This window comes from Glycine soja, chromosome 11 (genome assembly GCF_004193775.1).
Source record: "Glycine soja cultivar W05 chromosome 11, ASM419377v2, whole genome shotgun sequence".
Classification (NCBI taxonomy): Eukaryota; Viridiplantae; Streptophyta; class Magnoliopsida; order Fabales; family Fabaceae; genus Glycine; species Glycine soja.
Genome location: NC_041012.1, coordinates 7,326,979 through 7,349,128, shown reverse-complemented (window position 1 = coordinate 7,349,128; position 22,150 = coordinate 7,326,979). Strand labels below are relative to the sequence as shown.

The 22,150-nt window shown below is 32.0% G+C and overlaps 2 protein-coding genes across 6 annotated transcripts; both read left to right on the top strand.

Moving 5' to 3' along the window:
* Positions 1-5,860: 5,860 nt before the first annotated feature.
* Positions 5,861-13,648, top strand: LOC114375997 (probable protein S-acyltransferase 19). 3 transcript variants are annotated; one of them, XM_028333890.1, is made up of 9 exons: positions 5,861-6,124; positions 8,559-8,675; positions 8,778-9,176; positions 9,628-9,696; positions 9,796-9,867; positions 9,967-10,095; positions 10,195-10,275; positions 10,656-10,856; positions 12,096-13,648. In XM_028333890.1, the coding sequence occupies exons 1-9, from the start codon at positions 6,080-6,082 to the stop codon at positions 13,191-13,193; spliced, it is 2,211 nt and encodes a 736-aa protein (XP_028189691.1). In that variant the 5' UTR covers positions 5,861-6,079; the 3' UTR covers positions 13,194-13,648. The 3 variants fall into 3 exon arrangements, with proteins under 3 accessions (XP_028189691.1, XP_028189692.1, XP_028189693.1); XM_028333891.1 differs by lacking the exon at positions 10,195-10,275; XM_028333892.1 differs by lacking the exons at positions 9,628-9,696; positions 9,796-9,867.
* Positions 13,649-16,763: 3,115 nt separating this feature from the next.
* Positions 16,764-19,245, top strand: LOC114376303 (scarecrow-like protein 3). Of its 3 annotated transcripts, none has more exons than XM_028334370.1 (2): positions 16,764-17,089; positions 17,512-19,245. In XM_028334370.1, the coding sequence occupies exon 2, from the start codon at positions 17,553-17,555 to the stop codon at positions 18,918-18,920; it is 1,368 nt and encodes a 455-aa protein (XP_028190171.1). In that variant the 5' UTR covers positions 16,764-17,089; positions 17,512-17,552; the 3' UTR covers positions 18,921-19,245. The 3 variants fall into 3 exon arrangements, with proteins under 3 accessions (XP_028190171.1, XP_028190170.1, XP_028190169.1); XM_028334369.1 differs by having other exon boundaries at positions 17,509-19,245; XM_028334368.1 differs by having other exon boundaries at positions 16,764-19,245.
* The last annotated feature ends 2,905 nt before the right edge of the window (positions 19,246-22,150 follow it).

Sequence of the window (22,150 nt, the reverse complement as noted above, 5' to 3'; positions counted from 1 at the left end):
CGTTCTTTTCTCTGACCTCTAAAGCAAGCATGTGGTTGGTTAGTTTGATGATAATGTAATAAAAAGGAAAGTATAATTATTCAGTGGGCCCTTATTGCGACTAATGTGTCGTAGACATTGTTGACTAGTATCGCGACCACAGTGATTGTATGAGTATGCGTTGGTGATATAAAAATCGAGAACGTATCCTTTGAGTTTATATATTTATATATTTATTAACTGCACCTGATACAGTTGTTGTTGAATGATGTCATTTTATTTTATTTTAATTGATTGTCATTTTCAATTATATGCTTTTTGGATTATTTTATGATCATATCATTTATTTAGTACGATTTGTTAATGTACAAAAAAGGCACGAATTGTGTTAGCCTGAAAAAAAAACGGAAATCAAAGGTGGGAACAAATGTAGAACGTGATTATAATGACATCCGATTAAATTTAAACTCATGGTTTTAGGAATTTGTCTTCCTACCAACCAATAATTTTATTATTCTATTGTTGAAACAAATAAATTTCTGAATCCTTGTGTAGGATGGTAGAGAACTTTTAAAAAAATGTGTAAAGAAAACGCAAAAAGAGAAAGTGATATAATAAAAAATAAAGCAATATACGAAAAAATGGGGTGAAAAAAAAAATGCGTTTATGAGATTTGCTTTTTAAAAGCAACTAATGGCAAAAACAACAACTTTGCTATTCTTGAAATATTATGAATATATTTTTATATCATCAAAATATTGATAAGAAATATTCATTAATTTGTTTATAATTAATATTTATTGAATAATTAATTAATCATTTTCATTCATAAGATTTGAATTTGAGACATTATTTAAGAAAATCAAATATAATATCATTCAAATTAACAATTTGATGATAAATACCATGAATATATGATTATAATACATTACATTAACAAATACTCATGAAACACCATATCTTATAAAGAGTAATGTGGAGTATTTAAATATTAACTTCTTTTTTTGTGAATGGTTACGGCAAAACAAACCCACAGCTAAGGTCAATTAAAGATGATTAATAAAAGAATTACAACTAAGATCTTCCATAAGAAGATCAGTAACAAAATCAAGAGTTTGAGTAAAAACTTTACAGAACTCATAGCAACCCAAACCAAACTTAGCAAAACTCTAACATATAAGTACATCATGGTTAATTTTTTAATTCATGTTCTTTCACGAAATAAGTATGCATTTGTTAAATAAGATAAATATTTCACATTTAAAATTGTTATTTCATGGACCCAAGTCACAAACAATGTAGCAAGCTCGATGCAGGAAAATCCATTTCCAAACTTGTACAATGCTCTGACTCGGTCATTAAGTTGGCATAAGAAATTGGAGTTTTTGTTTGGGGTTTAAGGACTCTAGAGATTGACGTGATGACACTAATGTAGCTTTTGACGGTGATGTTAAAATTTTAGGAGATCCTTATAAAATACCAATAATCATCAAGAATTTTAGGAATATTTGGATCCATAACAATGGTTGATCAACAAACGCAATGAAATATGAATCTATAAGTGATTTTTGATCTATGTGTTCTTCTTAGAATCTGTTAAGGAACTGATAACCGGTTAACAAGGTAATTGGTGACTTCATGGTTCTTACTCAACCATAACCTATTTATTCCTTGATAGAACCTTCGTAATTCTTGAGATGGAGGAGAATAAAAACTAATATGACGGTTCGATATATTGGAGACCACATTTTGTGTTAATCTAATAGGATTCTCATTATCCCCTAATGGGACGATATCTGCTTATTTAAGTTCATATCATTTAATTTGATTGTCTAACGGACTCACTTAATTTGATCACATAAAATAAAATCCATTAATAATAAATAACTAATATAATTATCTTATAATATTAATTCACATTAATTATTGGAATAGAAAATTCCAACAATTCAAATTAGAAAAAGCTAAGAGGCAGTAATGGTATACCTAAAGACTTAGAGTGCAAAAGCTTATAACATTGCTGCTGTTTATAAGCATGGGTTAAGGGAGTACCTGATCTAATAGACTAATATTGATGTTTACCGCAAGGTCAAATATTTTTTTAGGCAGATTAAGTGTATGTTTAGATTACACTTTACAAAGTTAAGTTTAACTTAACTTTTTAACTTAAGTTTAGATAAAAGTAAGTTGAATGTAATTTCTTTTATGTCTAGATATTTTATTGCAGAAATACTTTTGTCAAAATGAATTTTATTTTGATGATTGGGATGAAAAGTATGTTCAAGGTAATTGCTGGAAGGAGTTATTGAAATTAAAAAAAAAATATCTTTCTAACGGATTCAATGAACCTTAATGGAAAAGTAATCCAAAATTACTTCTAATTGAACGTTTGTTCATGCGTAATTCACATTTAATTGAATCTTCTGTTATAATTGTCAAATATCATAGTTCTCCATTCGATGAAACTTCAACAACCATCTAGAAATTCAAATGAAAAAACAAACACACCCTTAAGTTCTTATGTAAACGTTGGATAACTATTGTACGATTGTGACCTCTACCCGAGATTGATAACGAGGGGTTTCTTAAGTACTTTGCTGTAAGTGGATAACTTTGGAAGGGTTTATTATGCTCATAGGATAATGAGAACTTAAAAGACAACATGGAATGTTTAGGGCTTAGGGCTTGTGCATCATCTGACTGAAGTTTTGCCGTAAGTGTGCGGTTTCTTTTTGACCCTGTGTTTTTTTATAAGCACCCCCTTCATTTTATGACTTTGTGGTTTTTCTCCTGTTTTTGCTATTTCCATCGTCTTGTTCTCAACTTGTGTTAATTTTTGCGTGGCTTATGGGGGTTAAACTACATGTCATCATTTGTTTCTTACGATGCACTTTTTGATGTTCTTCAAATTCTTTTTTTATTGATTTGAAACGATAAACATAATATTACGATAATTCAAAAGCCGCATAATATTTAAAGGATCGAAGCCTAAAATATAGGTTAAAGGAACCAAATGATGGCGTGTATAGTTTGACGCCTACAATTGACATGCAAATTAACACAAATGTTATCCAATAAACCTCCGAAAAAATATACAAGCAAATTTGTGTTATTTGAAAAGTGCTATTGTATTAATATACTATTTTAATTAACATTATGAAAAAAAATCATGAATTTCACATCAAATCATTGTTAATAGATTAGATGAAATTAGATTTCATATTATATTCAAACTAATGTAAATATAATCATAAATTAGAAAAAAAAATAAGACCAAAATTTACTTTATATATTTTTGGTGTAAAATTTATTTTATATTTGAATCATACGACTTTTTACCTAAAATTTTATCAAAGTTGAAGGATTCCAAAATTCAAATTCAAATCATGTAATTATTATGGATGAACGTTAATTATGTGATCAAATCTTCATTAATTAAATCACTGTAGTCAGTCTTATGGTGGGGATTGAGTAGTATAAATACGTTGTAAGTTTAATTAAAAGTATTAATTCCCAGAGATAGAAAAGAAACTAGTAAGAACCAAGAAGAAAACTTTTTTTTTTTGGTAAGTGTAAGAAGCAAACTTATATCTTATTTGATTGCCTTTTATTATTATTATTAAACTATGCTTGTTTAATGAAAGAATTTATTTTATAGTAGCTTATGACGTGTTAGTAATATATTTTTAGATGTTATTTCATGCGGTATTTGATTTTCTAAACTATCATTTTTATCTCCATTATTTTATTATGACTTTTTAATATTAATTTATACTCTATTTATTTTACTAAATGCTTTTAATCTCATGAGAAAATAAGATATATAATAATGTGTTTTTTTTTATATTTTTATTCAATGATAAATCACTAAATATATCATAAGTATGCTGATTTTGATAACTTTGTAAATTATATAGAATATGATTTTTCTTTTGTCGATGCAGTGTAATTTTTACAGAGTATACCCATTAGACTATTATAAGTTCACACTTTCATTTTATTTTTTTTTTCTAGGAAATTCTAAGTTCATTCTTAGCCGTAACGTTTTTTTTTTTTTTGGTGAATAGCTGTAACGTATTTGTTCAGTCGTATTTGGCCGTTCTTGTAATTTCATTAAATATTAAATTAGCTTTCTATCGTGCTCAAGAGTTTAATCAACAATGAAGGCAATTGTCAGAGAACAATATTTTATGAAATTGTGAATCAAATTTAGAACGCAGGGTCATATCGAAAGAATTTTGTTTGGTAAAAAAAATAAACATTTTTTTAGAACGCAGGCTTTATAAATTATTTAAAATGAACAATATGGATTATGGACGCATTAAAGACGTTACACACTTTTCTTTTTAAATTGAATAAATATTACATGTATTAATAATATAATTTTTATATTATCATCAATTTAAAGTTATATATGATTTTTTTGTACATTATATGTATGATTAATTTATTTACCCTTATAGTAATTATTTTTAAAATTATATTAAAACTATTTTTTATTGATTGCCAGTTAAAAATATTTACATTGACAATACATATTTATTAAATTCCTAAAAATTTGCTCCTTTATCCTTTGCCAATTTGCACTTGTTTTGATGCATTTGTTAATTAAAAATTTGCCAATTTGTATTTGTTTAGATTCAAATTTATTGTGCCATATAGCCCTTTTTTAATTAAAAAAACACTAGACTATTTTTTAAGAATATTTAAATTTAAAATATGATTGTATACGACAGAATGTGACTAATAGACTATTATAGTTGATTGTAGGAAGTCAAGAGACAAAATTTTAATTTTTTAGGTTTTCTTTAATTTTTTTTACTTCCGTGTTGCTAACGGGTGAACCCAAACAAGACCTAACTCCATGTTTTAATTTTTCCTAGTCTTGTGGCTGTATGTGCGACCGAAAAATAAACTGATATTCTGCTTCACCAGATATTGTGGTCACTTTTATTTTTATCTAATGTAAAAAAATTCAATTAATTCTAAAAATATTTAAAATGGATTAACATAGATGCAATGTTTTTAATATTTTTTATGTGGGGTTAGCGGAACTTTTTATTATTATATTTTTTTTTTCAATTTTTATTGACTTTAATATTAATTTAGATTATGATAACTAATATTAATTAAGATTATGTTCGTATATTCCATTGGATTTAAAATAAAGAGGAATGAAAAATGTTAATAAAAATTATAATTTTTAAAATTATACCTAAAATCACTTGAATGAAAACGGTAAATTATGCATCATTGATTAAAGTAAATAAATAATTATCACAATTAAACCTAATAACGTAATCTTTTGATATTTATTTTTAATTATTATGGATATTAATTGTGTAAATCTCACCTTATTTTTCTATCTTATCCCATTTCTCTTTTTTTCTTTAACTACATAATGCTTCATTTTCTCTCACCTATTTCTCTCTTTTCCAAAATCCTTCAAACAAACATAAAGTATTTATAACCAAGGTTACCTCGAACATAAACAAATTATTTTGTGAGAGTGAGATTTTTGTTAAACACGCGTTAAGGTGAAAATTTTATAAGTGAAACACATATTTTCTAATACATTTTTAGTTTAATTATTAATTAAAATACATTAAAAATTTATGAGTGAAATTCATTATCAAATATTTGGTAAATTTTATAAGAGAAATACAAGTGACATTAATAAATGATTAATATTAATATGTTTTATTTCTCATTTAATATAAATCAGGAAAAAAATATTAAATGAAAAGAACAAAACTAAAAAGTAATGATTTTTTGATAAATTATAATCCATTAGGTAGAGTCTTCTTTTATAATTGTAAAAGACTGCTGTTGATAACATTTCTTATTGTTTGAAAGATTGATTAAAAAGGAAGCAAACTAAGAAGTGTACGTCAGAATTCAGACAAGAAAAAAAAAGTGTATGTAAGAACTAAGAAGCGTTTTTATATTGAGATTAGGTATATTTACGATTCTTTTTTTTTTCCGTTCCTATTCCTACTCTGCAGCTGGAAGTAGCAAGTTAGTGCGCTTGCTTGCTAGTTAAAGGTTTAGGGTATTGAGAGAGAGAGAGAGAGACGAATCTGAATTGAGCTGAGTAGATATGGTGAGAAAACATGGCTGGCAACTACCTGCTCACACTTTTCAGGTTCTTCTTTCTTCTTCTTCGTCTAATTCTCTCCTCTTTGTTTGTTAGGGTTTTCTGGAATCTATTCATGATCATCTCCATGCGGATTCTCATATTATTTTTCTTCATTGATTAATTATTGTGATCGCGTGTTTTAAAATTGTGTCTAGGTCCCGTGGTTAACGCGCTTAACTTAGCTACTGGCTCAGAAAAAAAGTCTTCTATGTGGTTGTTGAGTAATGCCTCAAGTTTTCACTGTCCCGAGACTTAGGGGTGTGTTTGATTCTGTTTTGGATATCCCCCTTTCGTACTAAGGGTTGAAAAACTGTTTTTGAAAAAGAAAAAAAAAGCAGCTAGTGAAATTTCCTTGTTTGGATAAATTTATTTGCAACAGTTTTGGAAACTGAAAAGGAGAAAGTTTATTTGGAATAAAACGATCCAGGTTTTTTTTGTTTTTTTTTAAGGGAAGATTAAGATATTCTGACCCCAAACTCCCCCTTCCCCCGGCCAATTATTTCTCTTGTCTTGCTTAATTCTTCAATGGGTTTTCAACCGATAAACAGAATGAGATATAAACTATGGAGCTCAACCTCTCTACTGTACCATGCACTGTTTACTATTACCAAAGTTCTAAACCAGCAAGTAACAGCAGACTTATTGGGTTGATTAGTAAAGCGGTACAGAATAGAAAGGAATGCTATCTATAAATCTCAATATCCTGTTCTGATGCTAGATTGGAATATAGGAAATTTAATTGAAGGCAAGACAGTCTGGAATACATGGGCAAAGAGGGCCGGACAACAACAACAAAAAGCCTTACCTCACTAGGTGAGGTCAATTACATGGATCACGATGCCATTCAGCTCAATTGAAGACCATTTTTCAAAGATACTATTTAACAGGGGATCCGTCTTAACAACTTTTGTCAATATCTTTCTTGATCTCCCTCTCTCCTTTTCACATGACTAAAAATCATGCAATCTATTATTTTCACTAGTGGTTCTAGTGGTCTTTTTTGTATGTATCCAAACCATCATAACTGATTTGTCATCTTTTCTTCAATTGATGCTACACCAATACAACCCTTTCTTATCCTATCTTTTTTTGTGTGTGGCAACACATCCAGATTAACATTCTCATTTATGCTATTCCCAACTTTTTTTTTTCTTGTTGTCCTTTTAAAACCCAATATTCACTACCATAGAGTATAGTTGGACATATAGTTATATGATAAAACTTACCTTTGAGCTTGGCAGGTACTTTGCAATCAAAATAACCATTGGTGCCTTTTCTCCTTTATAGCCATATCATTTTGTATCCTGTGATACCTCACTAATTTCTTCATCATTTTGTTTTATTGATCTCATATATTTAAACTTGTGGTATGGTATTTTTTCCCACCCTTACTTTCAAGTCATATTTCTCCTCTCTTGCTAAAATTGCAGTGCTTATATTTTGTCTTACTCCTAGTTAAGCAAAAACTCTTTGTTTCCAATGTCTGTCTCCAAAGCTCAATCAAAACTATATCATCTACAAAAATAATGAAATTAAGGATAATCTTTTGTATGTCCCCCAGTAAGCACATCCAAGACCATATAAAACAAGTAAGGACTTATGGTTGAACCTTAATGTAATACTCTCTTTATAGGAAAGTCGGTCTTGCCTCCTGGAGTTTGAAAACTAGTATTTATCCCATCATACATGTCTTGTATGGCTATGATGTAAGCCATTTAGACACCTTTTTTACCCCAAAGTCTTTCACAAAACTTCTCTTGACACTTGATCATATCATAGGTGTTTTCAAAGTCAATAAAAACCATGTGTAAGTCTCTTTTTTAATTAGGTACCTTTCCATCAAAACCTCATTAAAGATAAATGACTTACGTTGTAAACCTTCCTAACATAAATTGATTCTCTGCAATCCTCATCTCTTCCTTTATAAAGTTTCGAAGTCAATGATAAAGGGTCCAAAACTAGCCTCCCGGATGTTGAGAGAAAAATTGTCCCTAAGAAGCTTGTTTACATTGATGTAGACTACAAGTGTAGCACAATTTAATCTGTTAGGAGAGGGTAGTGTAATTTTAAAAAATATAAGAGAAAGCAATATTATTTGAGCATCTCTCAAAGGGAGGGGAGTGTAATTTATTCTAATAGATAAAATAAATGGTTTAGTGTTTCTAGGTTACACCACTATATGACCCATGTACTATTTGAATGTGAAAAGTAATTGATCCTTACAACAACAACAGCAACTACAAACACCTTATTCCAACATGCATGTATTGAACCAAATCCCTAAATTTGATCCTTACACCAGTTAAATATATCCAAATGCTATTTTCCAATATTTTAGATTATTTATATAATGCTTAGCACTTTGGTTAGACTGACTTGGATTTTATCAGTTGAAGGCATGTCTACTTATTTTTCTAATTATTGGTTCTTTCATGAATAGGTTGTTGCGATCACTGTATTCTGCTTATTGGTGATTGCTTTCTATGCTTTCCTTGCTCCCTTCATTGGAGGGGGTCATATATGGGAATATACCTTCATTGCTATTTACTCTCCTGTGGTATGCAAATCGCCTTTTTTATCATTTCACCTCATTTATATATATTATTTACATACCCAAAAGAAGCAGGGCTTATGTTGTCTCATTCGTGTGGCATTGCAGGCTCTCATTGTGTTCATTCTTTACGTCAGATGCACTGCAATTAACCCTGCAGATCCGGGCATTATATCTAAGTTTGACCCTAGAGTGGGAAATAAGTTCAGTTCTGCTCATGATTTATCAGGGAAGCATCATGGTTCTGAACATGAACGCATTGCTGCTAGAGAGCAATATTCTCCGTCATCTGCTGCTTCCAAAAGGTCTATGAGCAAGAAGAGCTCAGTGGAAGATCTTGATAGAGTAGATAATTCAAGGAAAGAGAATAACCAGAACTCGTGTAATGCAATTGGAGGAATTTTCTGCATATTATTTTCACATGAAGATTGCCGGAAACAGGAAGCAACAGCTGATGAGCAGGGTGGTGGTGAAGATGCTTTGTTCTGCACTTTGTGCAATGCTGAGGTATTGCATTGTGATTTGTAACTCATTTATTTATCTCTCTCTCTATTATATAAAACAATTTGGTCAAAACTTTTTTTTTTATCTATTTGTGATTCTAATTTTACTCCGGACTTCCACTTTCCAGGAAACTTAAGTGATAGAGTAGAGATACCAAAGAATTATGAGCCCTTCTGCTTTCCTTCCTCCTTTATCTATTTTTGGGATATCCTTCCACTTTCCTGGAAACTTGAGTGATAGAGATGTCTTTGGATTATGTGCCCTTTTGCTTTCATTCTTTCTTTATCTATATTTGGAAATTTCTGCGACTAGAAATTTGGGACTTGAAGTTAGTTACTCTAATGTTATTTACTTATCTGGTTGCATGCAGCTATCAGTAGAGGCATTTTAGAGAAGTAGCTTGCGCTTCTCACTTAGTGTGTATATCTTGTGCATTGTATTTCCTGTATTGCAGGTGCGCAAGTTCAGTAAACATTGTAGAAGTTGTGATAAATGTGTTGATGGCTTCGATCACCATTGTCGGGTATGATTTGGTGTGCTGAGTGAAGCATACATCTTGGAATATTAACAATTGTTGCAGTGGCTTAACTTTGAGTTTTACTTATACATCACCTTGTTGCAGTGGCTTAACAATTGTGTGGGTCACAAAAATTACAGTTCTTTTATTGCTCTCATGGCTTTTAGTCTTGCGTGGGTATGTATATTGGTCCACATAAATGATTTATTATTTAAAAGCAATAATTTGTTTTGGTTGCTAATAAGGCCTTCTGTACGTTCTTCTTTTGCATTTCAGCTAGTTATTGAAGCTGGAGTTGGTGTTGCTGTTTTTGTGCGTTTCTTTGTTAACAAGAGAGGAATGGAGTCTGAAATCATTGATAGACTCGGAAATGGATTCTCTCGGCCCCCATTTGCAGCCGTTGTGGTATCCCTTTTATTTGTTTTATATTAAATCTGGTATATGACAAATGGTTATTATTATATATATTTAGAAATTTATTATATTTCTTGTTTCAATGTGTAGGTTGTATGTACTGTAGTTTCTATCTTGGCTTGTGTGCCTTTGGGTGAGCTTTTCTTTTTCCACATGATACTAATTAGGAAGGTCAGTGATTCAGTAGCAGAGAATCTGAGGTTGTTTTTCTGTTCTTTTTTCTTCCCCACCCCCATCCTTTTGTACATGGTTCTATGCTGCTCGGCTAGTCTAATTTGATCGAGGGAACTCTATGTAATGAACTTAAGATACACACGACATGGTGGAGTTTCAGAAAATTCATCTAGAATAAGAAAAGCATTTTTAGGAACTAGAAAAGAATTTATCAATGTTAGTTACTTAAGCATTTTTGTGTATTATGCCTGGGATGTTTTGCTTCCACCCTGATATTTACAGAACTTTAAAAATTGATTTTAGTTTTTGACCATTATTTTAGCTATTTCACACATAAGAGTGGTTCTCTCATCTTCCCTCCTTTCTTGTTGGATCAGGGCATCACTACCTATGAATATGTTGTAGCAATGAGAGCCATGAGCGAAGCACCTGCTGGAGCATCTGTTGATGAGGATTTGCCAAATATACTTTACTCTCCAACAGGCTCAGCCACAACTGGATTGAGTGGAGGAAGTTCACTTGGTTTGCAGTATAAAGGGGCTTGGTGTACCCCTCCTAGGGTATTCGTGGATTATCAGGTACTTGGGTTGACTTTTTGTTTTCATCCGTATAGTTATTGATTAAAAGAAAATAAGTTATGCTACTATATTAAGTATCCAAAGATGCTTGTTGGCTTGTGGTTTGATTTCGTAGATTTGTAGTTAGAAAACTATATTGAGGGGCTGTTGGGCAATAAATCTGTGTCAGAAGCTGTTCTTGTTTAATTTAAATCCTCTAAAAGGAGCTTTTAATTATGCCATTGGGAACTTCTGTCCTACCTTATAGACTATAACCTTTGTTTGTCTAGAAAAATTAGTGTCTTATCATTCAAATGCTATTTTAAAATTTTGAAGAACATCAATTAATCTGAATCAGTGGCTTTCTAATCCACAGAAAGAGGTCAAGTGATGAGAGAAACTAAGGGGTTTGAAAAATGTTTTTTTTTTTATTTCCTGTTTTCACAAACAATTACAAAAATGACACCGTATTTTTTATTTCATTTTCTGTTATCAAATATTTGTAGAAGAAATAGTGAAAACAGAATTTTTGAAACTAGAAATTGAAAATAGAAAATAGTTTTTCAAACCAAATAGGCCCTAAAATAACCTGTTGAGCATTACAATCATGCCTATGTATTTTTTAAATTAAAACTTGCATCATGATTTCTTTCACTCGTGGTGTATTGCTTGTCAATGTCAACCCTCATTTTATGAGACAGGATTTCCATAAATTGGGTATCAGGAAAATTGTGTTATTTTATAATAATTCAACTCGAGAATCATATATTAAATACCCACAGTTGCCATATTATGACGCACTTAACTCTTTTAGAAAAAAATTGTTGTGTTAAACATCTTTATGTAGTTTAGGACCTTTAGGTCAAAGAAATGGATCAAAGAGTGAATAGGCAGAACAAAAACAAAATCTTTGGGGGTAGGGAGGATGAACTATATATGTACTTCCGACTGCAACCTTGACTGAATTTATAGAGCGCTGTTATGTCCATCCCTGTACTAAACCAAACCACAATAGGGCAAGTATATTGTAGAATTTACAAAATAAATTTCCGTTGTTTTGCCTAATTAGTGATTTTTCATGCCTTTATTTAATTTATACCTTTTTTTACTTAACGAAGTTTTCATGTGGTTTTTTATGCAACTTACATGCTGTTAGGTGTTAACACTTTTCTCATTGTTTTTCTTGACCATGAAAATGATTTTTGTTCTTAAAACGTAGTTATGACTTGATTTATGTGGCCTGCCTAACATGGGCTTTAGGATGAAGTTGTGCCTCACTTGGAGCCTGGAATGCTACCATCAACTGTTGATCCAGATGCAGCTGGGATTGCAGAAAGAGGGCAAAAGATGCCAAAAAGACCTGTTCGTATTAGTGCTTGGAAGCTTGCTAAGTTGGATTCACAAGAGGCAGTGAGAGCAGCTGCAAAAGCCAGGGCATCTTCTTCAGTTTTGCGACCTGTAGATAACCACCGTCTACCAGATGGAGAATTGAGCTCTAGTGGCAACATGAGCATCAGAAGTAGTTTGAGCACAGAGACTGGAACTAACAAGGAAATAAAACACGAGTTGAGATTGTCTCCAGTGAGAAATTCTATTGCTCCTAGTCAAGGAAGTCGTGATGAGTATGAGACTGGAACTCAAAGTATGAGTAGTTTTAGTAGTCCTAGCCATGTTCAAGAGGCAGTTACACTCAGCCCTCTTCCACAGGACCACAGTTTGGGTGGCTTCAGGGCAGGTACCTCAATTCCTAGTTTGGTGCCTGAGCGTCCTTTAACTTCTAAAGCAACATTGTCAAACTTCAGGAACCCAATATCTAGTCCTTCTCTTGGATTTGATGGGAGGACAGCAATGCCAAAAGGAATTGGTAATGATCCATTGTTGCTTTCAACTTCTAACACTTCTATTCTAAGAGACGTGAAACGGGCATCAGTTGTTTGGGATCAAGAAGCTGGCAGATATGTTTCGGTTCCTTTATTGCCCTCTGAAGCTCGAAATAGGTCATCCATGCGCATAGAATTTCCAAATGTAAATGCTGAAACAAGCAGTATTGGGAGAAAATCAGTGATTCCTCAGCAGGAGTTGTCATCATCTGCACCCAAATCTCCTGGGCAGCACATACAGAATCTGATGTATACAGGAGATTCTATCTTTTATGGAGGTCCATTTTTGAGTGCCCCTGTTAAAGATGGTTTGAGAAATGAAAGACATTTGGCATCAACTGATGCCCAAGAGGGCAGCATATCGGTGAACTTGCCTCAAGAGCCAAGATATAAAAGGAATTTACTCTCAAATCAGCTTCCTGTGTTTGTCCCTGGTGGGTTTGAGAATATCCTTCAACCTCGATCTGGCATGAATTAGCTTATGTTGTTTTGAGATTCCAATGAGTGGACAAAGTTTTTGTTGGAATCGAGAGGATAGTGAAGAGCAATTAAAAGGGTCTATGTGGTAGACACGGTTTTAGCCTTTCAGACCATACAAATGAAAAGTATGGTGAACATCTGACTCCAACAGGTGGTTGTTTATTCTGCCTAATCATCTAGGGTTAACGTCTGTTGTCATCAAAATGCCTCTGGGCGTTTGAGAGAGTGAAAGAATTTCATTGTGCCATTTGCTGAACATGCCTTGAGAAATGTGAATCTTCCCTTATGCGGTAGATGAAATCTCAAAGCAGTTATCACTTATTACTTCAGTAAGCATGAGCATGACATGAGCCTCCTTAATGGATTTTAATTTATTATTGTAGCTTTTGTTCCACTAGATACTAAAATTGTCATTATCTTGCCAATAGAGTATTGTTTGGCCTGTGGCTTATAGATTGCTCTGTTCTCTCTTCTCTAGTTCTCTTGCTATCGTTTTTCTGCCACGTGTCATTTGATTTAGGGTATTCTAGGCTCGTAGCTATCACAAGAGAATGGCCTAGTCTGGCTTCTGACAAAATACTCCTAAAGATTGCTTCGTAGAAAGACGAAAATTCTCTAACTAACCTAGTGAGTGGTTGGTTAGTTACGAACGTTTTGTCATAGCCAAGTTTTGCAATTCTCGAAGCAGCATCACGACACTGATCGGTATAAAGATTGATTCGAAGAAAGACGAAAATTCCCTATTTATTTTCAAATAAATGTTTAAACTTGCAAATGAAAAAATTAGAAATATTAAATGTTTTTTTTTAATTTTAAAAATGTTTACTAGTTAATCGTTAATTATATTATTCTTTCACAGTATTATTTTTGTTTTTATTTGTTTAAATATTAAAAGATGAAAAATAAAATTAGGACACTTCATGGACTGACTTGGTCTGGTTCATTTAACCTTTGGGTTGAGTTCAGCCAATTTGGATGAGTTATGTCAATTCTCGTCAATCCATTTTACTTCACCCTTTTTAGTTATAGTCTTGGGATTTTTATTTTATTTTCTTACTTTTTTAGTGTTATTAGAAATTAGTATATTGTTAGATTTTTTTGTATTTATAAATTAGGTTAGTCAACTTGTGAGCTAACATACAAATACATAATGAGTTGAGTTGGGTTTTGGATTTTTTGGTTCACCAAAAATTTCTTGTTTGGATTAATATTTAGAATTTCTAACCGTATGTTGAAGTTCTGGTGGGAGAAGCAATCTTTTTGTAACTTTTGAAACATACTTCTAAAGATGGACCAACAAATTTCCAAACAAGTTATAAGTAAATTGATTTAGATCGACTCATTTTTTAGTAACTCATAATGAATCAATCTAAATGAGTTTAATTCACTTTAACAATACTAATAAAATACTAAAATATTGTAAGAACTTATTGAAAAAAAATAATATAAACATTTTTTTCATTGAAGTTTTTTCTATTAAATATTAAGAAACAGTTAGGATGAGACTTAAAAAAATACAATCTTGTATCAATCACCAAGACATAAAGTTGGAGCCTTTTCTCAAATCCTTCAACATTTCTACCCGTGTCTCTTTTTGCCTGTGTAATCTTTTTTATTTATTGATTTTATCTTGGTGGGATAGTTGGGACCCTTTTCATAAATGGCCCCTTCTAACCTTTTATTTATTATTAGTATTATTATTTTTTTAAGCAACCTCTTATTATTCTACTATATTAAAATCATAATATGTGAAATTATATAATTACATTACATATACCAATAAATCAATAATGAAATTAATAAATTAAACCTGACAAACTACCAAGTATTCTTCTTTTAATAACATAAAGTATTTTTCCTCTTGGGCGAGCCGATTGGTAAAACGTGTCTGCTCACTTTCGCATCATTTTCACTCCTGGTTCCTTCTTCAATGCTTCTGTGATTTGGCACATGTCCTACTATGTCAGGTCATTAATTGCGGATTGTAAACCTCTCTTTTGTCCCTTTATATAATTTGACAAAGGAAGGCAATAGATTGACTATTCTCCTTTTGCTTTTTGGCTATAATATAGCTACACGATTCTTATAGATTGATGTTATGATGTATGATATCTCAGAAGCATTGCATTATGATAAGTTCATCAATTTGAGTAATAGAATGATTTGAGGAGACGATTCTTTTAAGTATTTTTTTAATCGACAAGTATTTTTTTTTCTTTTCCTTTTTGTTTTATCCCTCAATTATCCTTACAACTCGGGATTTTTTAAGTAAATTAGTACATAATTGGGGTCACAATTTTTTAAGGAAACTGCTATTGTTTTCTAAATTTTCTCTAAATGGTATATTATTTTTTACAAATACAAATTCAAGAATATTCTTAAATCCTAAATTTTTACACGCAATATATATCTTTTTTATATGTAATTGTTAGTCTTTAAATTTATAATATTCTTAAAAAAATTAATCCTTATCATATACTAAAAATAGATTTTTAGAAAAATATTAAAGTAATATGAATTGTGATGACATGATGATAAAAAATTAGAAACCAAATTGATAATTCTACCAACAAGTTGTTGATATGAATGATAAAAAATTTAAATATTAATTATCAATAAAGTAAATAATATTTTATATGAATAATATGATGATAAAAAATTGATAATTTTTTAAAAGAGGAAACGCGGCATGCAGTGTATTGTATATCATACTAATTTGTCAGTGTAAGCCAATAAAAAAATTGATCACATAGCATTAGCACCTAACGAGGAAGCTAGCAAAATAGTGGCATGTTATGTGGAGTTTGGGAAATTCCTGCGAGAAAAGGGGGAATTCCTGAAAAGAATGAGACGGTGTAGGATTTTTCTCAAGTGCCACCTAAGAATCCACAAGTAGAGATAGATGTTCAATCTCGTTTTGGACGTTTCCTCAGCCTCCTTGTCTTTTTGTCCTAATAGAAGAAGATAATCGTATGGTCATTGCTTTTGAAAATAAAACAAAACCTTTGTTTAGAGCCACCTTGCCATTCTCACTCGGAAGGAAGCAAAACCGAGGGGTAGCGTTGTTTGTCTTTGGCAAGGCACGTTTGTTTTCACCTAGTCTTTCGGAATATTATAAAGTCCTTTTGGCCGGTCCTGATTCCCTACCCACCTAAGGTTAAAGACAAAACAAAAACATTAAAGCTCAAGTTTTTGTTTTCAAGGATGAAAATAATATGAGATTTTTTTTATTGAGGTTTATATTTTATTTTAATTAAAAAAATATTTTACTTTTATATTTTAAATCAAACACACCCCAAACAAATCTTATTTTTGGTAGAAGAGGAAAGAAAATTAGAGAGAAACAAAAACATGTATAACAAAATATATATTATTTTGGTTTAAAAACATGAAAAAAAAGAAAAAAAAATTCACTTTCAGAAATAAACGTTTTAATTTATTTTTATTTCAGATTTTAACTTTTTTTTCTCTCTTTTTTTTTCCTTCTAACAAAACAGAACAAAAAAAAAAAAAAACAGGGATTCTATAGAGAGAAAGAGACGGTATTATATTTTAGCCTTCTCAGAAATTCCACACTCCACTGAGGTGTGAAGGACAACAAAACAATAAAGACAAAAGGGACCCTTCACGCATTGTCGACAACGTAGTCATGAACAAGTCGCTGAAACCAGAAGAACAAGGGTCCAAACATTGAAACTCACTCCCATTTAAGCTGAACAAACAAACCCATTATGGTTCTGGTTTTTTCAGTGTTCCAAGAGGCAAGTTTTGGAATTTTCTGGGGGCTTCGTCTGGATTATTCTTCAATTTGAAAACCCACCAAGGGATAAGCAAGCGTTTCCTCGTTGCAACTTGCAACTTGCAATGCCTACTTCTGTTGCTGACCTGGTTTTGGTACGTTTCCCTCTTCTTCTTCTAAAGTTGTAACTGTTTTCATGTTTTTCTGCCTACTTTTTGCTGAATTGGCGGAAAAATCTTGAACCGTTTGGTTTCTGAGATTATAAAGAAAGAGGTTGAGGGTTGAGAGCTTCTTATCAGAGTTCTTATGTTCAAATCCTTTTCTTCTTTGCTTTGAATCCTCATTCTGTCTTCATTCAATGGCTTCTTCAAACTTGTCCCATGTGTTGTAAAATCTGAGGTTTGATATCTGAATGAGTCTAAATTTTTAAGATTTATTATTATTATTATTTAATCTAGCAATTTGTCTGTGACTACAACATTCTGCCTCTGTAATCATCATCATCATCACCTTTCATTGTTTCCAAATTCCTGAGATTGTTGTCATTATTGTTACATGGGATTTATGTTGCAAGAAGGATCGTCTTCTGTAAATTCTTCACCCCTGCAGTTCTTCTCCATGATGTCACTTTCACCTAGCTTAGGTTCTCCCAACAATCTCTTGTTTAGGGAAATGAAATCCGAGGAAAGGGGTTTATACTTGATCCATTTGTTGCTCACTTGTGCAAACCATGTAGCTGCTGGTAACCTTGAAAATGCAAACACCACACTTGAGCAAATTTCCCTGCTTGCTTCCCCTGATGGGGACACTATGCAGCGAATCGCGACATATTTTATGGAATCGCTTGCTGATCGGATTCTTAAAACATGGCCTGGGATCCACAGAGCCCTCAACTCGACCAGAATTACTTTGCTATCCGACGAAATTCTGGTTCAGAAGCTTTTCTTTGAGCTTTTCCCTTTCTTGAAGGTAGCATTTGTTCTCACAAATCAGGCCATCATTGAAGCAATGGAAGGGGAGAAAGTGATTCACATAATTGATCTCAATGCTGCTGAAGCTGCTCAGTGGATTGCTCTCCTTCAAGTATTGAGTGGGCGTCCCGAAGGCCCTCCTCATTTGAGAATCACCGGGGTTCATCAGAAAAAGGAGATTCTGGATCAGGTGGCTCATAGACTAACTGAAGAAGCAGAAAAGTTGGATATACCGTTCCAATTCAACCCTGTGGTGAGCAAATTAGAAAATCTTGATTTCGACAAACTTCGCGTGAAGACTGGCGAGGCACTAGCAATAAGTTCCATTCTCCAATTGCATACCCTTTTGGCCTGGGATGATGAAACCATGCAGAGAAAGTCTCCTCTTCTGTTGAAAACCTCAAATGGAATTCACTTGCAAAGAGTCCTGCCAATGGGCCAAAGCACATTGGGTGATTTGGTTGAGAAAGATATGGTTAATGGGTACACTCTAAGTCCTGACTCAACCTCATCTTCACCGGCATCTTTAACTACTTCCAATTCAATGAATATGGAGAGCTTTCTTAATGCCTTGTGGGGATTATCACCAAAGGTCATGGTTGTGACAGAACAAGACTGTAATCACAATGGTCCAACTCTGATGGATAGGCTACTTGAAGCTCTATATTCTTTTGCAGCATTGTTTGATTGTTTGGAATCCACTGTCTCAAGAACATCATTGGAGAGATTAAGGGTGGAGAAGATGCTTTTTGGGGAGGAAATCAAGAACATCATTGCATGTGAGGGATCTGAACGAAAGGAGAGACATGAAAAGCTGGAAAAGTGGTTCCAGAGATTTGATCTAGCTGGGTTTGGTAACGTGCCTTTGAGCTACTTTGGTATGTTGCAAGCAAGGAGGTTCCTGCAAAGCTATGGTTGTGAAGGATACAGAATGAGGGATGAAAATGGTTGTGTCTTAATTTGCTGGGAGGATCGGCCAATGTATTCAATATCAGCTTGGAGATCTAGGAAGTAAGAGAATTAAAGGGATATATTGATGTTTTTTTTTCTTTCTTTCTTTTTATTTGTATGAGAGTGTTTTATCCTTATGGTAATGACTATTCTTCAAGATCGTTTTTTTAGAGATACTCTATTCATTGCCTGGTAAAATCCCCACCAAGTAAGGAAATTGAGAAGACAAAAAAAGGGTAGAAGGACAGAAGAAGTAGAAGTTTCAATCGGGGTTCTGTTTATGGTTTCATTTTTTACAGCTAATCATTTTATTTTTTATGAATTATGAACTCCTGTACCCTAACTTGTACCTAGTATATTACATAATATAATGTGTTTTTGTTTATTTACTACTTGTTTAGAATAGTAAACAAATTGTAAGGTATTATTTGAGTTCACCCTTGGATAAAAATAATTTTCAGTCAGATTTTATTTATCTGGTGTGATTTGATTCTAGATTAGTAAGAGTTTATTTTCTTCTAATGAATCAGAAAAAATTGTTATTTAGAATAAGTTAATTTTCAAAATTCTAGGACATTTGTCGGTTCTCTTTCACGAATGTTGCAAGTTGTCTTTTAGTGGATTTAGATGAGTGAAAAAGCATTTTCATATGGGGTGCTCAGGAAATTTAAGTGGTTCATTCCTAATATGTACTATACCATACAATTTGTTTATGCTTTTGCTGCTTTAGTCATAGTGACGAGTGGTTAATGTCATGTTTGAAAGATTAGTGGATTATTGTCGTCCGATATTTCGTGTAGTGGTGACAGATGATCCTATTGGCTTAAATGCTTTTGTCTTTACTATGATACGATGCATCCCAACGCAGGCACACACACCCCAAAATAAAATCATGACTTCCTCCATGTTATCCTTTTCTTGTTATGTTTCATTGTTTTTCTTTTTTGGTTGGTGTGGTGGCTGTTGGAAAATTGGTGCGTGTAATAATCAATTCACAAACAATACATTTAAATAATTGGGGTGTGGTGAAGTTTTTGTCGTTGACTAAAATAAGACACTTTCTGAAAGTGCTGAGCGAACATTTGTGTTGTCAGAGAGGTAGTCAATTAATAATAGCAAGGTAAAATCTCTCATCACATAGACTTTTGTGAGAAGCACCAAGATCAAGAATCCTCCTCTTGAGCTCACCCTTTCATCTTTATCAAAATATATTTGTTTACAACTGTTTTTGACTATACATTCAAACATTTTTCATGGTTGAGATTCTCTAAGGCTTTGATAAAGCTGTAGGCATCTCAATCCTGGAAGAGGAACTTTGCTTTTTCAATTGGTGATAATTCTTGCGTGAATTGGGCGTCAGAATTGATTCATCAGGATTAGCCTTGTTGGGAATTTTTTTTAGGGGGAATCAACCTATTACAAAAATTAATATCCAAAACTTGATATAAAAACATATTTTAGATGCATATTATTACATCGGTATTACAGTTGTGTCCAACCCCTTTGCACGAGATACATACAACATAACGAGTAATACATAGTATGTTTGTGACATGATCTGACCCCTTAGGGAAATATTTTTTAGGAAACCAAATGAAGCCGTGAATTACACAATTTAGGCATTTATTGGTATGATTAGAAATAGAAATATACCATTTTAAGCTTTTCCAATTATGTATTATTTTCCCAATTTTGCCATAAAAAAAAAACAAAGAATTATGGGCACCTCGCGAGGGTGAAACAAGTGATGTTGGCAAACATGGGCCCACAGTTAAGCCTATCCACTGGGGAGACACACAAGCTTTCCTGCCTTTCAAGCATTTGGGTCAAAGACTAAGACAAGTTGGACCAATTATTCAATGGCCTAATCTATCAATACACTGCTTTTTATTAAGTCAACTTGATGTTTTATTAAATAGGCAGTGAGACTTTCATGATTTAATAGGTTTCGCATAAATTTTATCTAATACTAATATAATATATTTAAAATTTTTATCATTAATGTATTTGTATAATTTTTTGAACGACAACGAGAGAAATATAAAGAAAAAAGAAAAAAATTGTAATAAAGTAGCAAAAGCAAAAACAAATTGTATGGTACATATTAGGAATGAACCACTTGCCATTTTTCTAAACGTAAGTTCAAGCTTGAAATGCCAGAAATGGAAGTTATCATTAACTTTGATGTTGTACAATAATATACACTCAGTTTTCTGCTTATTATTAATTTATTTATTACATGTATATATTCCATTTTCAATGCGGTTCTTCCTTCCATCAGAAGACACTTATTCAAGTGGGAGAAAAGTTCACTTCATTGTCTTCGGCAGAAATTTAACAGCTGAAAAACAACAACAAAAAGTTCCATATCATCAATTTTTTTTTTCTTTTTTAAATTTCTTATTGACCACTAGATAATAAACTACACGCATATGCATTTATATATGTGTGAGAGGAGAACAAAAAGAGCGGTAAGATATGAAGTTGAGAAAAAAAGAAAAGATGTGAGCTATTTTGAATAGACAAAGAAAAGATAAAAATAGAATTGTTTTATTCAAAAATATTTATTGTATAAAAAACACAAAATTCATTTAATATTTATATTTTTTTCAATACCATATTGCTAACTATTACTCTAAAGACAATATTTAAAAATTAAAAATGATTTTTATTAAATAAAAACGTAATAAATATATATTTAATGTTGACAATCCATTTCAACTACAATTTTTAATAAAAACGTTTTTGTACTCACTGATTCCTTAGAACAATTGGTAGTAAAACCATTACAAGTAATTTTAAACAGTTAATAAAATGTATTTAATTCTTTAAAAAAATGTATTCGTGGACATACAATACATAACCCTTAACTGTATACAACTGAAAATCATATATAGTAGCATAAGTAATTTATAATTTTATATAAAAACAATTAAAAAGCATGAGTCGAGCAATGCATGGTAAGAATTCCACTAAACACCAGCAAAAAAGTTAGGAAAAAAAGGCTCTTCATGCAATTGTTTTTTATAAAAGACAGATTAAATTAAATTGAGAATAAACTCATGAAAGTAAAACGAGTTAGGTAGAAAATGTTACCTCCACATTGCATTCCGGGGGAAGGTTCAATCCACATGAGCGTCCAACAAAGACAAGCTTTGGAATACTCACAAGGCTTGCAATTTCTTTAGTAAGGAGTGTGCATGCGCATGTGATGAGGACATGACAAGGATTAAGGGTAAGAAACTTTTAGAAAAATTTGAAGGACCTATGGCAAGGACTAGAATAAAGAATGTC

What these genes read in the sequence shown, in the direction of transcription:
- LOC114375997 (XM_028333890.1), top strand. Translation starts at nt 6,080, where the DNA reads ATGGTGAGAAAACATGGCTGGCAACTACCTGCTCACACTTTTCAG. An exon ending in TACCTGCTCACACTTTTCAG is followed by an intron (nt 6,125 to 8,558) that starts GTTCTTCTTTCT and finishes TTTCATGAATAG; the next exon opens with GTTGTTGCGATCACTGTATT. An exon ending in ACATGATACTAATTAGGAAG is followed by an intron (nt 10,276 to 10,655) that starts GTCAGTGATTCA and finishes TTGTTGGATCAG; the next exon opens with GGCATCACTACCTATGAATA.
- LOC114376303 (XM_028334368.1), top strand. Translation starts at nt 17,490, where the DNA reads ATGGGATTTATGTTGCAAGAAGGATCGTCTTCTGTAAATTCTTCACCC.